The 17,092-nt window shown below is 40.2% G+C and overlaps 1 protein-coding gene across 1 annotated transcript; it reads left to right on the forward strand.

Moving 5' to 3' along the window:
• The first annotated feature begins 1,129 nt into the window (after positions 1–1,129).
• Positions 1,130–14,901, forward strand: LOC128855841 (uncharacterized). Its single transcript, XM_054091050.1, has 2 exons — positions 1,130–3,272; positions 12,521–14,901. Exons 1-2 carry the CDS (start codon positions 1,190–1,192, stop codon positions 14,635–14,637), a joined length of 4,200 nt encoding a protein of 1,399 aa, XP_053947025.1. The 5' UTR covers positions 1,130–1,189; the 3' UTR covers positions 14,638–14,901.
• The last annotated feature ends 2,191 nt before the right edge of the window (positions 14,902–17,092 follow it).

Below are 17,092 nucleotides of genomic sequence, written 5' to 3' on the forward strand. Positions count from 1 at the left end.
AGTCAAGAATGCAATTTTCCTAAAATACCTTCGAATCGCAGATTGTAGATGGAGAGACCAGACGAGAATCTCGAACAACTGTCTGGCTGAGACGTCAACAACGTAATAAGGTTCTTAAACCGCACGGACTGGATATAGTCATGCTCAAAATAACCGTTAAACAAGTTGGTAACGAGGATGTGGCAACAAAATGGTGCGGAAGCGCTAGTTGGATTCTGGAAGAATCACCACTTTAACCAACCAACGATGCCACACAGCGGCTTTAGGAATGGTCACTGGACTCATTCCACTATATCTTGCAGCCAGAGAGACGGCAATCAGTGCAAATCTATGGCTTCATAATCTATTCCATCTCAAAGAAGGCAAGCTTACAGGACATGTAAGGATTCTGGGTTCAATCCTGAATTCTCCGTGCCTGACAGTCTATGACTAGATGGAAAGGAAACTAGAATTCTCCAAGAAATTCAAAGTGGTCATTAGGGACCGCTCAACGTGGAAAATCAATTAAATATTCTTAAATTCCATGCGGAGGTGCACGTCTTAGAGCTGTGTGCCAGAGAATGTCTACGGAGAGGCACGAGCGGTGCCAATATTAACGACTCTCTCTGACAGTCAAGCAGCTCTAAAATCGCTGGATAACTTCTTATTCCAATCAAGGTTGGTCTGGGAATGTTTTAAAATCCTCAACACCCTAGCATCATTTTGAGTACAGGTGTTTGTAATTAAATTTAATATTTTCTCAGCAGCGGTCCTGCTTTACTTCCTCTCCAGCTTCGCACTTCCAATTAATGGGTAGAAGGTTTTACATTAGGTTTATTATTAGTCACACGCGAAAGTAAACAATTCTCCGGAATTTCGTTTTTGTTTATTAAACAATGTCGTAAACGCGCATACACATACAGATACATTTACGTAAGTGAGTATTACTATAAAAATTAAGTGCCGATGTGTGTATGTACCCATGTAGGTGTGGATGCTCCATAAGTGAGTCCGTAATTAAAATCTTGTACTTAAAATTTGTTCTGATAACCTCTGGCTATTTCCGAATTCAATTCGAACGGTACAGCTACTTTCTAGACTTTTGTGTGTTGGTAAATCAACAAAAAATGAATCAAAACAGTCGCACTTTCTAAGCGCGAAGTGCAAAACGTTTTTCAACATCAGTCTGAAATCGGTAGTCGTTAGGAAAATGTATTTAGCCAGACAGCAGCTTTGGCTTCATTTGCCGCTCTTAGTTTTACTAATTTACTTTAATTCCTATGTCAAATTTGCGACCGCGGCGCGATCCATCTATCCCGACTTTCATACGGATGTGGCGCGCGAAGTTTTACGCCTTTCTAAATCTGCAGAAATGCGCAATTATATGCAGCCTCAAGTGGATGCATGTGTTGATTTTTACCGTTACTCGTGCGGCAACTGGCCCAAAATCAATCCGGCACGTTTTTCGGATGGCAAGACCGGCCTCTTTAATGTGCTGAAGAAGGCCTATAATCGGCGTGTGGTGCGTTTGATGCGCGAACCCAAACGCACCAACGAATCGGAAATGGATCGACGAGTGAAGTACTTTTTTGAGTCGTGCATGAATAAGGCAGAATTACGCAAAAATTATCGCCAGAAATTGCTTTCCGTGTTGGAGGAATTTGGTGGCATGCCAGCGTTGAAGGGCGCCCATTGGAAGGCAGACAAATTCGATTGGCTAGAAGTGGTTGCACTTATTCTACGCAAATATGGCAAGCAGATAGTTCTTGGCGCAGACATACTCGCCGACCTGAGCAATAATGAAGCGAATCGGTTGTATTTGGGTCAATTGGATAAGCTGGTGACGTCACGTGCCACCGATTACTATGTGGCATTGGCATTAGCCCGACAAATGGAAATGCAGGAGGTGCTGGGCATGAGTATAGAATTGGCCTCGAAGACAGCAACAGAAATTGTTGAGTTTGAAAAGCGAATTGCAGCGGGCAAGTTGGATGCCAACAAGGGCTTGGGCATGGAGGATAAAACACAATTGACGCTCTTGGAAGTAATGACGGAGAATTATAAGCCCACGCTTAACTTCACACACTTTGTCAACGTTTGGTTAGGCCATCCTTATGTGTTGCCAGTTTATGTGTATGTCGAACAATATTTGGATAATTTGCGCAAAGTTATCGAGGATACGCCTAAAGAGATAGTGGCCAATTATATTATGTGGGAGCTATTGCAGGATTTTCGTATGGAGGCGAATAACTCAAATGAGAAACATCAAAATCGTTGTGTGGAGCGCACAAAACGCTTCTTCGTCAAATACTTAGATTACATGACATATCAACAGTTAGCGGCGCATAACCAGCACATGAATACTGAAATGCAAAGTCTATGGCTGGAACTAAAAGAATCTTTCAGTGAATTACTGCAATCAGAGAGTAGCGACTGGATGTCCGAGGCAACACGTGACAAAGCGCTAGAAAAGTTATCTGCCATGTCGATGGAGATTAATTCATATGAACGCGAAAATTTCGAAGAACTTTACGGTGACTTGGTTATTGGCACGGATGAATACTTTGATAACGTCATCAATATATTAGAGGTACGCGGGCGCAATTACCGTCTACGTTTGCTCGAACCACCTAAGCTGGATGAGGGAGAAACTCTTAGTTTCACACCTGCCTATGCGGCTGAATATAACAAAGTGCTCATACCAGTCGCTTTTATGCAGCCGCTCTTTCTTTGGGACAACGCCTATCCCGTTACTCTAAAGTACTCCACCATCGGCTTCATATTGGCGCACGAAATGGCGCACGGCTTTGATGCCATCATACGTAAATACGATGCCAGAGGTAACCTAAATAACTGGTGGGATCGCAACTCCACCGAAGAGTTTGTCAAGCGCAAGGAGTGCTTTAAGCAACAGTATAGTGAATACCGTTACAACGGGCGCAAATTGCCGAAAACGAATGCACAAGATGAGAATATTGCCGACAATGTTGGTGTACGCATTGCCTATGGTGCGTTCCAGAAATGGTTGCTACAGCAGAGTAATAACTCCACACAGCTACGGGCAGAGTCACTACCTAATATGGATTTCACGCCACGTCAATTGTTCTTTGTGAGTATGGCGCAAGTGTGGTGCACCGATGTGAATCCCAATTGGCGTCAAATTATTATCGAAACTGATGTGCATGCGCCCGAGGAGGTGCGCGTGGTTGCAATGTTGTCGAATTTCGACCAATTCGCTTTGGAATTCGAATGCCGCTGGGGCGCACGAATGCACCCGATACGGAAATGTGTAATCTATTAAATCGCACTAACACATCATGGTTGGCTTTAGACCCTGCCATTTTCATAAAATGTACATACAGTGACTCAAACGTTTGAACGGGTACATGCAATGTCGACTTTCAAAACATTCAATCATATACAAAAATTTATCAAATTAAAGGAAATATTTTCTACTTTCATCTTGTAAGCCAAAAAAGTAACAATAAATCAACTCATAGAGCAAAAATTCGAAAAAAACTCAATACATACAAAAATCGTTCAATACAACTAATCGGATATGTTTTTAGTTAGTATTTATTAATTGCGGGTTCGAATCCCTCGCACTTTTCCAAATTTACCTACTTTCCTTGTTTCTAACAAAAACAAAAAAAAAAATCCTCCAATTTCATTCCTCAAGCCCAAAAACTTATCCTTTCCATCCTTACCCCCGCACAATAGTTAGCGCATTATTTGCATTGTGGCTGCTAAAAGAAAAAACACATAGTTACACATTCCATCAGTGGCGCCAGCAAGAGAAAGCGGACGACCGCGGTAATAGCGCAGACACACCAAATTTAGTGGAGTCCTCAACCATCTGGCAGAAAAATGTGAAACACAGATGGCGCTCTAAACAGTTAGAAAGCGTTGTTCCTCAGCAACGACAGGTGGGCATTCCCACTACTTAGGACTGGTGGCGGTAGGCTAATCATTTACCCTGTCAGAAATCAGTACAGATTAACGAAACCAACGCAAGACTGAGTCTTTTTGAGGCCTTATGCGCCCGAGAGGAGTGAGCAGGGGAAGAAATGTATTAATATTTCGTCGCATATCCTTAGGCAAAAATAACCGCTTCTAGTCACTTTGGTATAAAGTTGACAAGATTTTGGCAAAATTCAGGTGGCAACTGCATTCCACTCTTCCAAAATAGATGCTCTGAGCTCCTCAGTTTTTGAATACAGCCTTTGGTACACTTTTCGACTCGCTTCAAGCCGCTCAAGTGCTCAATTATATTGAGATATGGGGATTGGGAAGGCGTATCCAATACATGAGGTCGATCATCTATCAATAAAGCTCGCGAAATCTTAGGTTCATTATCTTGGTAGTCTAAAGCTTGGACATGACTGCTTTATATTTTGCTTTAACATGTCAATATATAGAATACGACCCCAAATAGCTTGCACAAAATGGAAATTACCCGTTCCTTTAGTCGATACACATCCTTAAACCTTTACCGATCCACTACCATTCTCGGGATAAGGAATGCTTGCAGGTTAATTAGAAACCATCCATAATAACTATCGGAAGTATACCTATAATTTTTCAGTTAGACAAGCAGCTATCTTAGCTTTAAAGTCTATAACGAACTTAAAAATCGACAGACAATGCAAAGTGGAACTTAAGGCATTAGAGCGCATGGCAGACAACACTCCCATCTGGGTATAGCTGGCCATAGGAACATAGAAGGAAATGAGAAAGCTGATGAACTGGCAGGACAGGAGGCATCCTATAATGATTCCGAAGCACTAGAAATAGGCTGACCCCAAGGAGTGCGCAAACGGCAGATTTCCTCGCTATTCTAGAAGCCAGGCGTTGACAGAAGAACTAGCACCAATACCTGCAAAAAAACTAAACAAACGTGGCCCAATTTCAACAAATGTAGAACTGACTGACGAGTTGTTAAGAAAGCCACGAGCAAACATATTCAAAATTACGTCAACAATAACCGGCCACTGGCCTTTGGGAGACAATGCCAGGAAGATGGGGTGGCCGTAAAACGATATATGCAGAAGCTGCAATGAAGAAGAATCTTAAGAAACAGTATTTCACTACCTGTGTGACTGCCCAAGTCCGGGTGTTCTACGACATAGAATGTTGGGGGAATTCTCAATATTCAACTTGATTCATAGTCAAACCAACAGATTCATAGTCAAATCAGGATGGTTCGACTAATAAAAAGCATCGGTTCTACGAGTGGTGTATCAAAATGGAATTTTTGTGTTAGTTTGCTTTGGGCCAGACCACACTTTCACCAACACCTCTACAACCATGATCAAGTGTTGCTCTGGTATGTTTTGGCAAAAGATCTTCTTAGAAACGTCGTCATTCAAAACGTGGAATTTGCTTCCGCAGCGGAAAGAACATGGAATGTGAACAAAGCAATGCATTTAAATTACTACCAGTCTATGCCAGAAGAAAATAACCGGTTTTCTCTTGTAACTTCAAGATATATTTCGTTCTGCTTTTTTCTGCGTAATAGTCCCACTCAAGGGCTACGATGCCAGTGCTAACTCAGGTTAGTGTCGTTCGAAACTTTTCCGTAAACGCAACCAAACAAAAATGAGTGAAAAGTACGCGAAACGTCTCGAGGCGGTATTTTTATGCACGCATTCGAAAGGGCCGAAATTATCTTACGCCGCGGCTGCAAAAGTAATTAAAAAATCAAAAAAGTTTGTTGTGATGTCGAATAAAGGTGTACAAAAATGTTGATGACTTTTCCGAGCGCGGCTTGAAGCGAGTGACGACAAAAAAGCAGAATAAAGTGATCGTCCAACTTTTTCAGCGGGTTCCTTCTTTGTGGCTACGCCAAGCACGATCAGTTCTTGCTAAAAAGGGAATAGATGTGAGTATCAATACCATCGAACGTCAGCTAAAGGAGGGGAACATATCCTACCGGCCCACATCATCAAAACTACTGCTTTAAGAAAAACACATTGAAAAACAACAATACAAGAAAATGGCATCACAGAAATGAACTAGCCCTCCCAGTCTTCAGATGCCAACCCCATTTAAAATGTGTGGGGATTTATGAAAATGCGTCTTGCCGGAAAGCCAGTCCACGATTTGAAGCAACTCGTGCCTCAAGTTCGCAAAATCATCCTCTTTGTGGACGAGCTACGCAGAAACGCTGGTTCAAAGCAAGCCGAGAAGATGCCAGGCTATACTCGACAACGATGAAGACTACACGGTTTATTGAGTAATTGCGACTCGTAGTTTTGCACATAACTTCATGTAAAAAAAATTTAAATATATAACTTTTATACTTCATGAATAATAGCGGTTCCTTTTTTCTGACACAGACTGTAAATAGGATTTTGCGAATTCCAGGCTTTTTTCTATGCTTCTCGGATATGAATGGTTTCTTTACGACTGCTCTACCATGTAAATCGAAGCTTCTGAGGGTACGACGAATCGTTTCTGCTGAGACCCTCTTCTCTTTTTCTTTTTATTTTTCTTTTTTTAATTTACATTTTATGCTTTCCGATGAAAAAAATGGATCTTTTTCAATAATTCGTCATACTTCTCGGCCTGTGTAAGTTTTTTTTCTTAACCATGCCAGCATATGTTATGTACCCTATTCGCCTTCTCACCCTTTTTAATAATAACGTCGACCGTTGAATTATTTCTTTAATCAAAATAACAGACATTTTTTTTATATTTTTTTGTGTTCTCTCAATATTTAGCTTTCGAATTTCAATAGAAGTATGGGTAGATAAGGGCGCCATATTTATTTGATGCTGCCTCAAAGACTCATGGACAACTATTGATGTTCAAAACAGAATAGTCACACAAAATTTCACAACAATCGAAAGTACCGTTACTTGCAAAATCGTACTTTTTGTAACTTTTGTGGAACGTATTTTGTATGTTTCGAGATTTTTTTTAATTTTTGGTTTGTGAATTGATTTATTGTTACTTATTTATAGTAGTAGAAGTAGAAAATATGTCTGTATTAATTTTATGATTTTATGATTGAATGGTTTCACATTCGACTTTGCATGTGTCCATTTACACGTGAGAGTCACTGTACATATATAATATATGCGCCTAGAACTTACAAGTAATTATACAAGTTTGGTTTGATGAACAAATTAAATACTTAATCTGTTGTGTGCTGGTTTGCGGAAGTGATGATAATACATGTGTATGTGTGCACGTACTTGAATCAACAAGTTCAATGCCATGATTTACATTAAGTATAAAATGCGTGTGTGTTACATATTAATTAAATACTGTAAGTATTCACGCCCTGTTATCAAATGGAAGTAATAACAAATAATAACAACGAAAATTAAAAAAAAGGAATATAAATTTAGTTTAGGTTAACTTCGTCTGGGATCTGGTCTTCAGAGATGGCAGGGCATTAAGCAGAGGTGCAGGCTTTAGATTTTACTCCAACTACTAGCATTCCAGCTACCTCTGGGAGCGTTACAAAATAAGTAGTTGGTTTCTGTGTTGCAGGAGCAAACGAATCATTACTTTGGCAGTCTTGGTAGATATAAATATGCTCTAAAAGGTGTCAGCCTTTAAAATCTTTGCTATGCCTAGTTCAGTTCTGAAGTAGCTGCGAAAAGGGTAGATGTCTGACGCGCCGATCAGTTAATGCGTGTACCGGTTAGCACATCGACCCAATCACTCTTTGCTATTCATTTGCGCCCCAACACGATAGTCCTGAGTGAATGGTGGGAGCATCTCGCCTCGTTGGCGATCTCGGTACCCGCACAGCATAGGGTGTGTGAGAAATAGTGTATTCAATATTTTGCTTATAGCATCACTGTGTAGTTGAGGGGTTATGGAGTTGACGTTTATAGCCCAGTCCCCAAGCGTTGCTATTTAGATCCCTTCGAAGTTCCTTGCATTTTGCCTTCTTACTAGCGAAGTTTGCTTGTTTCAGCACTTTTCGGGATTGCCTGAAATCATCAGCTCACCGACTCTACTTCTCTGTTTCACCTTCTTCTATTACGAAAACAGGTTTGTCTGACCACTGCGATTTCTATTCTCCAGGAAGTGCACAGGGCGTCTTCTTGAGCATAGCCTCGCATGGGGTACCGATGCGTCGCAACTTTTGGCAATGCGATGCATTATAGCGCTTGCAAGGGAGTCAGCGTCACTCCTTGTGTGCAGCATGGAATTTGCTTCATGCCATGTTCAATTTGCGAGTGCCCTATCACCACATCCCTATCTCCTGAAAGTGGTAGCGTTGTCTGTGTTTGCCACTGCAAGCTGCAGTCTGGCAGCCATGTCTAGTAGATGCCTTCCCCGTGTGTTCGTAGTAAGAGCGCCCCACTCGATAGCTTTGAGGTCTCCAGTTACGATGAAGGTGCCAGATCCGTGCTGTGTGACAGCGACTGCACTGCCACTTGGTAACCAGAGCGCGGCCGTTCCTGTTTTTTCTTCGAACCAGGTTTCCTCGGCGATCCGTCCGTACAACTCGCTAATAATGACCGCATTCTTGGTAAAAAATTCTCGGCCAAAGATGACACTCTGCGACGGTGCAGAATCTACGAGTTATTTTCTCATAAACGACGTAGTTTTTTGGAGCTCTGCACTCACTCTTCTGATGTCTGGATTGCGCATCGTCCTTAAAAACCCACGACTCGTCTCCAGTAAAGATGTGCTTTATGAATGTTGAGCCGTATCCAGCATGAAAATCATATTTTTGGCGATATTACGTGGGCCCTTTTTTGCATGAAATTCAGCTCCTTTTGACCAACTTTGCAGTAGCGCGGCGCAAACTCAAATCGTTAACTACGATGTCTCAAACAGATCCATAAGTAATCTTCAAGTCCTCTGTCAGCTCTCTGATGGTTAATTTGCGGTTATTTGTCAAATTTCCTTTATTAACGCTTTCATGAGTTTTCGATGTCGACGGCTTGCCACTATGTTTCTCATCCTCGATGGACTCACGATCTCTTCTGAATCGTTCATACGATCCGTAAAAGGCTGTTTTCTTTAGAGTATCAGTATCGAAATAGTTTGCCAACATTTCTACTATTTTCGCACCATTGAATCCACTTTCCAAGCAAAATTTAATAGAAACTCGTTGTTGCAAATTCAAATCCATTTTTAAAGCTGTAGAAAACCGAAAACACGTCCATAGGCAGATTTACGAAAGGGGGAATAGCTTTTGCAAATTTCGGTTTGTAGAAATTTGAATCACAGATATGGCAAAAAAAAAACGGAACTCAAATGAGTTGACTTAGGGCGTCACCTGGTGGTTGTTCCGAGAACTTTTTTATCAAGATGGTGTAGTGGATTTTCTGACTGCAAAAAAATCTTCATCCGACTTTTTCCGATTATTTAAATTTTGCCGAAAACAAAAAGGGAAAATGATTTAACCCGCCCTAATGTACATACTCAGATCACAGACATATATAGTATATATCTGCATTTGGAAGTATGCGCATGCTTGGAAAGTGTTACTTATATGTAATAGCACACACATACATATGTGTTGATAGAATGATTTTCAAAAGGGAGATCAACGAAAATCGTTAGTGCGCCTATACTTATGAAACATTCTGCATGTATGAATACATGTGTAAGTATATGGACGCATGTATATGTGATATTCATATTACAGCTCTCGATTTTATTCGCACATTTTCGAACAGCCTGGGCGTATGAGTAACGAGTAGTCGTCGCACACCTGTTCGATGCTCATTACTCAAAAATTTCCTAGCTTGAGCTCGAGTAATAAAATTTCCCTAGAATTCACAATTAGAACTGTTAAAAATATAGAACTCAGCTTTTTCGAAGTTCGAATTTCTTACTGTCAATATTTTGGAAGAAAATCTTCTGCCCGAGAGCTTAGAATTCGAAAATTTTATTCTCAACAAAAAAATACATCAGTTCGAATACAACTCCCCGGGAATATCTGTAATTGGGCTGATAATCTACTTCTATATACGAGATTTTTTCTGATCAAATTTTAGAATGAGGAATGAAAGCATAGACCTTCAAATTTTCGTAATAGAATAAAGTTCAAGACAGTACCGATAGCTTTTGAAAAATCTGTATAGAATAATATTCAACTTCTAATTGTTATGAGGGGATTTAGCACTGTACTCTCTTCATGGACTCAGCTGACGCATTTCTTTGAGCCCAACTTTCTCAATAAAGTTTAGTATTGTCCTATTTTATTGAGTTTTGTTTCCTCTTCAGGTAAAATATGCCGATAATGACATCCCGTCGGAGTCTCCTATGCCGTGTTACCTCAATGCCTTGAGCTCGCTGTCAACGTCGCATATTCCCTTAGTTTTGTGAGGTGACGTCAAAAATAGCCTGCTTAAATATAAAGTGCCGGACAAAAGTATAGGCACAATTTTTCATTACTTTTCCATTTCTAACACTTTGTGTATAGCTGGCAACTCTTTTTTACAAAACATACGTTCTAATATACTGTTACTTAAATTTTAGTAGTTTTGTGCGCAAGATCAATGAAAATTAGTGCGTTGTATAAGATTTTTTGTCACAATGAGTCCAAATGGAAAGGAAACCAGATAATTACAGCGTAAAATAATAATGTAGTTCCATAAAAAAGGAAAGTTGCTTCCCGCCGAGAGCGATCGCAAATTGCACGAAAAGTGAAAAATGATTCGAAAATTACATCAACCCAGATCGCGGCGGAGCTAAAACAAGATTTTGGCAAAGAAGTCCATGCCAAAATAGTTAGACGAGTACTGCATCAGGCTGGGTACAAAGCATGTGGCCAGGCGAAAGCTACCAACCAAAAGAAAAAGATGGCATATGCAAAACAATTTGAAAACCAGCCTCTTAGCTACTGGGACAATATATTGTTTTCAGATGAAAGCAAATTAAATATTTTTCATTCAGACGGCCGCATAACTGTGTGGCGGAAGCGTAACAGAGTTTACGCTGCAAAAAATCTAACACCAAATGTGAAGTACGGTGGTGGAGCATTAATGGTTTGGGGTTGCATGTCTGCTGCAAGTGTGGGGGAGCATTTATTAATTGAAAGAAAATCTCAAAAAAAGTGCAGATCAGTTGAATCTACCAAGCTCCTTCACATTTCAGCATGACAATGACCCTAAGCACACGGCGCATGATGTAAAGCTGGGGCTTGCTTATCACACGGCACATCTACTGCCGCACCACCCACAGTCTCCATCCCTCAATCTTATTGAGCCCTTATGGGAGGAATCGGAATGACGAGTCAGAAAATGTGCGATTTCCATTAAGCCTGAATTGAAAGCAGCATTAAAAGAAGAATGGCTTCACATTGGGGAAGAATTTACGAAAAAACTAGTGCACTCAACGCCGAATAGATTGAAAGCCGTATTAAAACAAAAAGGCCTTCCAACGAAGTACTAATTTTAAGTATATCTTTAAGTTTGAAGCATATAAAAGAACCGTGCCTATACTTTGGACAGCAAATATTGCTGTAGTTTTACTTTTATTTTGATTTATGGTTTAAGCGCTGTGAATTTTCAAAAATTAAGACTTGATTATGAAATTTATGAGTACGCGTAATTTATGTGGCATAAACAGTTTCTATTACTGTTGATTTGAAAAACTTGATTTTCATTCCATTGTCGTTATTGTGCCTATACTTATGTCCGTCACTGTATATATACACCCTTTTTGGTTGTTTGGCCGAGCTTCTCCTCCATTTCGTGGCGTATGTCTTGATGTTGTTCTACAAATGAAGGAATCTACAGCTTTAAATCGGCAGATGTTGTTTTTATGAGGAGCTTTTTCATGACAGAAATAAATTCGGAGGCTTGCCATTGTCTGCCGAGGGGCGGCCGCTATTAGAAAACACTTTTTCAATCATTTTTGGGTTTCGTTCACGGAGAGCCGAATCTACTCATTTCGGGGTGGTTATCACACACCACATTCGACTACGGCGGCCGCCTATTAGGTTTTTTACTGCAGGGTTATTCATGTTTTCATAATTATGGCTCACTTAAAATTTCTCAAAGCTGTAATTCCATTGCTCGTAGTAATTCCATTTATCATTTTTCTAATTAAAAACTCAGTTATTAAATAGCGTTAAAAGATGGAATCTTCAGTGTCTTGTTTTCTTGTGTATTTTTAATTTTAAGCTACCCCTTTGAGGTGAACTACGTAGATGAATTCCAGCAGGGTTTATTCAATGTTATTGTTTTTCCATCCGATTACCCTAATATATTTTATAATTTATATACAATATATACGTAATTTGTATACGAGAATTATGAGAATTATGGTTCATATTACGTTTTACTCTTATAATTTCAAGTACATTTCACTTATCCCCTTCATATTCTACTTTCAATCAACACAAAGCCAGATAATCCTCTGTCGCAGCTGAGCTTGCACGATTACACACCGCCTATGAGTGCCTCACAGCGATAACTAAGTGACCTACCACCAAACTATCTCCACACAACGAGATAAGACACAAATCTGTGCACGATGCTCTGTGCTCAGCAGCTTTGAATGGTGGCCTTAGTTTCGATTTAACGTACACTGCCGTTGGTTGAAAGCAGCCGTTGAGCTGAGTGTCGGAAGAAAATGTTTCAAAACAGTTGTACACAAATAAAGTGCCTCTTTACATTTACATTCTTACTTATATTACAACAGTTTAGTAGCGATGGCGCACCCTTGGAGAACACCACTGCAGTGCCGAAAGATGATTTGAACACAGAGTGGGCAAAGCAAATTGCACGACAAGCCAAAGCTGCAGAAATTCATGTAATGCTCAAAACTGAAGTGAATCCATGTGAGGACTTCTATCAATACGCTTGCGGCAATTGGCACCGCAATCATCCCGCACAACTGCTCAATCACATAATGACCGATCGGTTTCAATTGATCGCAACTGCTTTCGATCGTCGTCTCGAGCGAATACTCAAAGAGCCACGCGATGATAATGCGCTCGAAGTGAAAGTGAAGAATTTCTACCACGCCTGTGAGCTGGTGAAGAAAGATGATGTGCGCTATAGGGTGGCACTACAACATGCCTACCAGGAATTCGGAAAAATGCCAATGTTGGACGGCGAGGACTGGAAGGAGCAGGAGTTCAATTGGTGGGAGTTGGTGGCGAAGATACAACACAAATATGGCAAACAAGTCATACTCGCTGTGGACATTATGGCAGACATAGCAAACAATACAGGGAACAAAGTATACATTGGACCACCGGATTTCTCGATTAGCAGTAATACGAAAATTTTTAGTCTACTCCACGAGCTAACCACTGTAGAGCACATGAAACGCTTCTTTGGCGTGGACGACGCGAAAGCCAAGGCAATCGCCAAGGAACTAATTAATTTTGAGCGCGCATTGGTACATGGCGGCTCCGATTCGCGGCTGGGACTTACACTACATGACTTGCTCGCGCTTAAGCCCGTCGACAAGTTGCGTGAAATTTACAATGAGAGCTTGGATTTGCAGAAGTTTTTGGAGTTGGCATTGGGTGTTGATCAGGTGCCGGAGACTGTTTACATTTATGATGAAAAATATTTGCTCAGCATAGTGCAAATCGTGGCAGAGACCCCGCAGCATGTGATTGCTAACTACATCATTTGGCAAATGTTGCAGGAGTATCTGGTCGATGTGCAGAAGGGCGACGTGGCTAAGTGGTGCATTGAACGTACAAAGAAATATTTTGGCAAATATGTGGATTATATGGTTTACCAGCGTTACAAAGATCCAGCTGTGGAAAAGGAGGTGTTCGATGTGTGGGAAGAAGTGCGTGAGACATTCCACACAGAGCTGCAGGGCAACAAACTCGATTGGATTGCGAATACGACGCGTGTGTACGCGCTGGAAAAGTTGGATGCCATGCAATTGTACATCAACTCCTACGAGTCGGAAAACTTCACCGCCGAATATGCAGATGTGCAAATTAAGCGCAACAACTACGTCGAGAATGTGCAACAAATCTTGCAAATGGAGAGCCGTAAGAAATTGCAACGTCTACACGGCCCTGTCATGCCACTGGAAGCGCCCGAAGTGCTTTCGTTTACACCGGCCTACAATATACTCGAGAATAATATTAAAATCCCTGTTGCTTTGCTACAGCCGCGCCACTTTTGGGGCCCACACTACCCGCAAGCACTCAAGTATGCCACACTCGGCTATCTGATTGCGCACGAAATGGTGCACGGCTTCGACGACGATGGCCGCAACTACGACAAGGCGGGCAACTTGCACAGCTGGTGGGATGAAAAGTCGACATACCAATTTGAGGAGCGTCGCAAATGCTTCCAGGCGCAATATCATAATTACCGTTATAGCGGTCACCAGCTGCCAAACGATGTGTCACAAGCGGAGAATATCGCTGACAATGCGGGTGTGAAATTGGCTTATGAGGCCTATCAACGTTGGCTGCATGCACAGCGTGCCGCCAATGCGACGAACATTGAAGGGCGTGAAACCTTTGCACAGTTGAATTTCGACAATCAACAATTGTTCTTCGTGGGCTTCGCGCAGTTGTGGTGTGACGATGTGCAATCCTTTTTCCGCTCAGCTGTGGCCGCATCCGATTCACATGCACCAAGCATGTATCGGGTAATTGGAGCATTGTCGAATTTCCAAGAATTTTCGTGGGTATTCAAGTGTAGCCAGGATGCGCCGATGGATCCGGAATTCAAGTGTGCCATCTACTAGGAAGTAAATGGGGAAGAGAAGGCGTTGAAAGAGAAAGCGTTGCACGTATAGCTGAAATATTTGTAAATACTTTACGCTAAGTATATATGAAATGTACATTAGGGTGGTTCAATTGTGTTTCGATATTGTTCCTAGCAGATTGGGATTTTTGTGTGCAATTGTAAGAATGAAGAGCCCTAGAGCATAGCTCTAAAACTAATTTCGAGCTCGCTCAAATTTTGAAAGAAGTTTTTCAATAAATCTTTTTTTACATTTTTGTTTTAATTTTTATTTTTATTTTATTTTTTTATTGTTTTTTTATATTACTTTTTATTAATTTTTTAGAAGCGTTGTACATATTAGCAAGAGGAAGCGGGCAGCCGCGGTAATAGCGCAGACACACCACTTTAGCGAAGTCCTCAACCATCTGTGTGATCCCTCTGGCAGAAAAATGTGAAACACAGATGGCGCTCTAAACAGTTAGAAAGCGTTGTTCCTAAGCAACGACAGGTGGGCATTCCCACTCCTTAGGATTGATAGCGGCAGGCTAACCATCTACTCAGAAATCAAAACAGAGTAATGAAACCAACGCAAGACTGAGTCTTGTCGAGGCCCTATGCTCCCAAGAGGAGTAAACCAGGAAAACAGCTGTGCCTTCAATTAATATGAAGATTAATATAATATTAACCAAATTTTTATGAAGGTTATTTTTTTTAATACAAACGTCCATTTGGACATTTGTCGGTGCAAAGAATTTCTTCTTCTTTCTTCTTCATCTTTATTGCAAGACTAGGTCCTGCTTCTTCAACAACAAAAAAATTACAATATGTTATTGTTCTTTTAAATAAAACATAATTATTGTATCATCCGGATTGGGTTTCAGACGTCCAACACTCGTGCCAAGGCTTTGGTGGTCTTCCTGGAGGTCGTGTAGTTTTAGATCACCTTTGAGCACAATCTTTACCAACAGAAGTAAAACTTCAATTATAGTGGCTTTATATTCATGTTTTTTTATTTTTATTAATTATTAGTTTTTTTACTAATTATTATTTTTTTTATTAATTATTTTTTTTTTTTACGAATTATTTTTTTATTAGTTTTTTAACTTTTTTTTCATTTTCTTGTTTTAATTAATTGAATATTTGTATATTTTCACATAAGCAAATTCTCTTTACATGCTGGTTCCATGCTTTCCTTCCCTTGCGGATCGATTTTACTGCGACTGTGATTTCGTACATCTCTCCTATCTCCAATTCCAATTCCGTATGTTATAATTGGCCTTACACATGCAAATCAGAGATGGATTAGTGCTAACACCTGCGAAATTGCTGGGCAAACATGGCCAAGGCTAAATTTACGTCTGAGAGAGCATTATAAAATTGAGTAGCCTTCAAATCAGGACCTTAGTAGGGGCCCTCACAGGACATTGTCTCATAGGAAATCATTCAAGGAGATTAGGCGTTTACACGCATGATTTCTGTCGTAGCTGCAGAAATGAGGAGGAATTGGAAACAATTCAACACCTTTTTTGCACATGCGTGGCTGTAGCCAGAAGCAGGAACCGACTTTTAAAATCCTACTTCTTAACGAATATAGATAATCTATACACTTTAGGTATCAACAACCTTTTACGCTTTGTCAAAAGCTCAGGTTGGTTTAATATGGAAAGGGAAATATAGCCCAGCCCTCGCGGCTCACAACGGGCCTATTTCGTGGTCTAAGCGGCATCGTTGTCTCTATGTGCGATGCGGCTGCCAAACCTAAGCTAACCTAACCTACGCATGCCTTATACATAGGTATATGCGAACTTCCTTCCTTATACGAATCATTTTTTTTTGATATTTATTTTTGAAAGACACCAAGAATGGCGAGGCAAAGCAAATTATATGAAATTTTTAACATTGCAATAGGAAAAAGTCCGGTATGTACTCTTTTTCCCTAAGTAAATCAAGCTAAAACTACAAAACAAAAAAAAAAAAACAAAAAACAAAATAATAATCCAGAAATAATTAAAATTTACATTATTTAAAAAAAATCATATTTAACATTTTTTTCTAATCTTTATTTTTTTTTAAATTGTTAATTTATATTAGTTTTTAGGTCTTTTTTACTTTCAACAGGAGTTGTATACTTTTAAAGTTTCCATAATCAATGTGAATTTTAGTTGTTTTGTTTCAATTTAATATTTGATACCTCTTAGTTTATCACTCGGTTTTTTGTTTATTGAAAATTTTGCGGGCTTATATAAAAATACGAGCAAAAAAAAATATAGAACTTGCTGTCAGTTAATCTATGCCTGAACTGGAGCTCGAGCCTCTCCTAAAATTCGCGAACAGTACGTGCATCTTGAGTGATTCATATTTTCGCTAAATAGGACTCTGATCTGGTATCGCTATGGGCCAAAATGGTCTCTGCGTGGCTTCGGCCAGTCAGTATAACCTAACCGAACCTGTTGTTAGTTAGTTGTACTTATAGT

This window comes from Anastrepha ludens, chromosome 2 (genome assembly GCF_028408465.1).
Source record: "Anastrepha ludens isolate Willacy chromosome 2, idAnaLude1.1, whole genome shotgun sequence".
NCBI classification, from domain to species: domain Eukaryota; kingdom Metazoa; phylum Arthropoda; class Insecta; order Diptera; family Tephritidae; genus Anastrepha; species Anastrepha ludens.